This window comes from Lipotes vexillifer, unplaced genomic scaffold (assembly GCF_000442215.2).
Source record: "Lipotes vexillifer unplaced genomic scaffold, Lipotes_vexillifer_v1.1 scaffold535, whole genome shotgun sequence".
In the NCBI taxonomy this organism is placed as follows: domain Eukaryota; kingdom Metazoa; phylum Chordata; class Mammalia; order Artiodactyla; family Lipotidae; genus Lipotes; species Lipotes vexillifer.
The window spans coordinates 1,154,576-1,158,544 of record NW_006792756.1 but is presented as its reverse complement, the minus strand read 5'-3'; the positions used below and the strand labels follow the sequence as shown (position 1 = coordinate 1,158,544).

General features: G+C 55.5%; 1 protein-coding gene across 1 annotated transcript in view; it reads right to left on the bottom strand.

The window, feature by feature from the left end:
• Positions 1 to 3,846, bottom strand: part of LYPD1 (LY6/PLAUR domain containing 1) — a 53,659-nt gene extending 49,813 nt beyond the window's left edge. Inside the window, exons 1-2 of the mRNA XM_007465891.1 lie at positions 3,780 to 3,846; positions 2,312 to 2,449 (exon numbers count right to left, since the gene is read on the bottom strand). Of these exons, the coding sequence (XP_007465953.1) occupies positions 2,312 to 2,449; positions 3,780 to 3,831 (190 nt within the window). The 5' untranslated portion in view covers positions 3,832 to 3,846. The remainder of the gene's footprint in view (positions 1 to 2,311; positions 2,450 to 3,779) is intronic.
• Positions 3,847 to 3,969: the final 123 nt, after the last annotated feature.

Genomic DNA, 3,969 nt, shown 5'->3' with positions numbered 1-3,969 from the left:
GGAAAGAGCTTCGTACACTGGGCACACAACAGGAGTTAGCTGTTGCTACTGTGATGAGTATACTACGCTGTGGTCCCTTAACAATCAGAGTTTTTAGGTTGGCTCTCCAGCCCTGCCAACAAGGGGAAGGTTAATAGCCACTTAAATTGATTGGTCTCTAGCCATCACATGATGACAATGGAAGCACCTTGGAAATTTCAGCCCACTCCCCCTCCTGCTCCCATCCCTCCACAAGCATCGCACTTTAAGCACAGAAACGTGCATTTGGCTGATTTCTATTGAATTCAGGCTAAGAATGCCTGGTTTCCACGTGTGCAGAGCTTGCATCCTTTCCCTAATAACTGGCTTTTCCTTTGAGCCCATCAACTGTTTCTGTTTCTCAAGCTTCACAACTGAGCTTGCCTTGTTTCTCCGTTGTCTGTTACCCTCTAGCCTATGACATGTGGCGGGAGAAACCTGGTTTGGCGACAAAATGCCAGCCTTGACTGAGCTAATAGCAACTTCAGGTCAGGCACGGATGGACTCTCTGCACTACAGCTTTGTGGGGCGAAGCTAGGCGTTAACAGGCCAGCACTGCCCTTTTTTTTTTTTTTTTTTTTTTTGACAGTGTGTGGTGGAGAGGGGGAAGCTAGATGAAAAACCACACTTCGAAAATGGAGTTTGTAATGTTCACCTCAGATACACTTTTAGAGAGCAAGAAATTTGGTTCATAGCTTGTCCTCTTCTCGTGGCAACCATATCCCAGGTTATGATATATGATATCCAGGTAAGCAGTGGCCTAGAGGACGACGAGAAAGTTTCACATCCCCATTTTTGTCTGGCTCTAAACTACTGCCTGGAAGAAAGCTACAGATATTTGAGAGACACAGTAAAGTGTTCAAAGTGATTCTGAGGAAAATTACAGGAGTTCCTCAGGTAGAAGGGCCATCATCCATTTTTGCTCACATAAAATTCTCAGGAATGAAACAAGCAGAAAAGAAACAACATGTCAGAATCACGCGTGTCAATCTTAGCTATAGAATCATCACTAAGTTTTGTTTTGCCTTTTTAACAGTCCGAATTCCATATGACAAAACAATGCATGCTGCTTTGTTTGAGACATTATTCTTGCGAGCGATTACGTTTCAGACTTCCCAGAAGAGTGATTTTGGTGGAAAGACGCCACACCTAGACTGTTAATGACCTATAAAGAAAAGGCTTTAAAGTTGCCTGCACGCACGCCACGTCACAGCACAGCGACCAGCTATCTGCTCCCCAGGTTACTATGTGGTAAGCCACAAGGCACTTCCAGGCCCTTCTCTGGGAAGAAACTACTTTCCCAAGGTGCTCGCCTTAAAACTAGAGCCCTTGCATTAATTTGTCAGCGGGGTAAGGGAAATCACTTAACAAGCTGGACCCTTCACCAGGCTCCGTGGGCAGGGCAGGGCAGGGCAGTTCAGCAAACTCAAGAGAAGCAGCACTTGGGTGCACTGAATATCATTCACCCATCTTTTCAACATCCTTACAATGGCAAAGTCTACGTTCATGGACCTGACCTTGGCATTGAAACTCCAGTTCACCCATTTCCCCAAAGTTCCAGTTGCACTTTTAGGGGGACTTTGATTTCTGATGAGACTGCTGGGCGGGGCTGGGGAGCCCCAGCTCCGTGAGAAGACTGCAGGAAATGAGTGAGGTTTTCTCTCACAAGACCCCTTTCTTTTTTCGCCTCATGCCCAGGCCCTCTATCAGCCCGCTAGCAGCTAAGCTTGTGGGGCGGGGAACTACATTCCCTTGAAAGATCTTTGGCAATTTGTGCCTGGAATGTGATGCATTCGTTCTAAAATTAAATAAAGATGCTATAGTGTTCTTCAAGGAAATATGGCGTGGCTCTTTGACAAAACACATGTTTCAAGTGCTGACCTCTGGGAGCTTCAACTAGCTTCACATGTCAGGCTGACACTGCTCACAGGCTACACTGTCTAGTTGCCCAAGCAGAGTCAGTTATCCATACATTTTCCAGTCTCCCGATCAGCTTGTAGCAGAGGGAGGTGAAGGCAGTCCATAAAAAGAGGAGAGCCACTCACTGAGATGCACCCCCCGCCCCCCAAGCCACATGAGCTTCTCCTCGGGGAGAAGCCCTAGTAATTAACTCTAATGAGATTAAAGTAACTTGGAACTTTTCATTTTCCCAGCTCTGGAAAAGTACATCTGGGATAACCAGTGGGTGCATTATATCAAAGTCAATCCCTTTTCCTGTAATGCAATGGCCCCCTCACTCCCACCTAAGCCCAGGCTGGAAAGGGGAGGAAAAGGGGGGCTGCCGGGCTCTTACCTGCGCTTTGCTCCATCACTTCTTTCTGACACATGTCTTGAACGTTCACCGTGCAATTCACGATGAACTCGGGGGAGGAGCAGTCGTTATTCAGTTGGAATTCTTCACACTGGTAGCACTGGATTTGCAACGCAAAGCCTGCGGGACAGACGCAGTCGGATTCAGACCGGGCCGCCCCGAGAATACCCCAGAAGCCAGCATCCTGCCCCTCGCCCCAGCCAGATGCGGCGCCCTCCCTCCTGGGTCTCCCCGGAAGGCGGCCGCGGTTGAAGCCGGTAGAGGGCGGCGCGGCCACCGAAGGTCCCGCAGGATATAAAGTGGGATTTGGCCCGCGAGCCCTGGACCCACTCTCCAGAAACAAAGAGCCCATCCGACACCACACCCGGCTCTTCCCCCACGGAAGCTGAAAGGAGGGCTATGCCGCCCGAGAGCCGAGGACCTGACGTGCGTCGGCTCCAGCCTACGCCGAAGGCTTTGCCTAATTGTTAATTGGTTACAAATGAGTTAATTACTATGTCGGCACCGTTCGCGATTGCCTTCGCAGACGCCTTTTCAGTTTTCTTTGATAGTAGAAGCCGGCATCCCTGTGCTGTGGCTCCGAGGCCCCCCAGGCGGACGAAGGGCCGGGCGCTCAGTGCTGCTGCGCCCCGAGTCCCCCGCCTTTCTTCGGGACGGTTCCCGAAGCAGCAGGGGTGGCCGCGGCGCGTGGCAAGGGGCGTGCGTGCGTGTGTGTGCGCGCGCGCGCGCATCCCCTGCCGCGACACCACAGTCCTTCCTTCCCGGCTTTCAGGGCTCCGTTCGGCTAGGGCTCCCGGTCCGGGTCCCAGCTCTGCAGAGCTGGACTGGGAGCCGCTCTTGCACTGGAGGGAAGGAGCCAGACGTTTCTGTACCTCTCCCCGCCCCAGCCCGACTGCTCCGCTCGGATCTACGAGCTCGCGTCTAGACCTAAGTACCCCCGGCTCCCGGGCAGACGAGCCCCGGCCCGGCGCACCTCCCCTCCCAGACCCACAGCGGTCGCGCTCGGAGCGCAGCAACGCAGCCCCGGCCAGCCCAGGCCACAGGCTGACCAGCATGCCGCTCACCTGTCGGCGGCGCCACTACCACGGGTTGCTAGCGACGCCTGACAACTTGGCGGGTTCGCGGACTGTCGCCCCCGCTCCCTCGCCGAGACCCTGCACGGCTCGGACCTTCCCTCCTCCCCAGCCCAGCTTCTTCTTTCGACCGCGCAGCCCGGGCATCTGCAGCCCGAGTCCCACCAATCCGCCGCTGCCGCCGCTCCTCCAGCAGCGCAGGATTTGGGCACTTTCCCATCTAGCGCCCCTGGGCACCACTCGCCGCCGCCGAACTCCCGCCGGGCGACCCCTGCACAGCACGGGCGCGGAGGTGAGCGCCCAGCGGAGGCAGAGCGGCCGGCGGGTACATGGGGTGTGCGATCCCGGCCGGACGGCTGGCCGCTTCGTCTTCTTACCTTGAAGCAAGAACAGTCCGCAAAAAGTTGCCGCGATGCCGAGGACCCACATCCTCCCGGAGCCGCGGGGCCGGGAGCGGGCAGGCGCATCAGAAGCGGCGACCGCGGCGGAGGCTGTCCGGGCCGCGGCGGCTGTGGCTGCCGAGACTGCTGGGGCCCGCGCTGCCGCCGCCGAAGCGCCCGCCGCCGC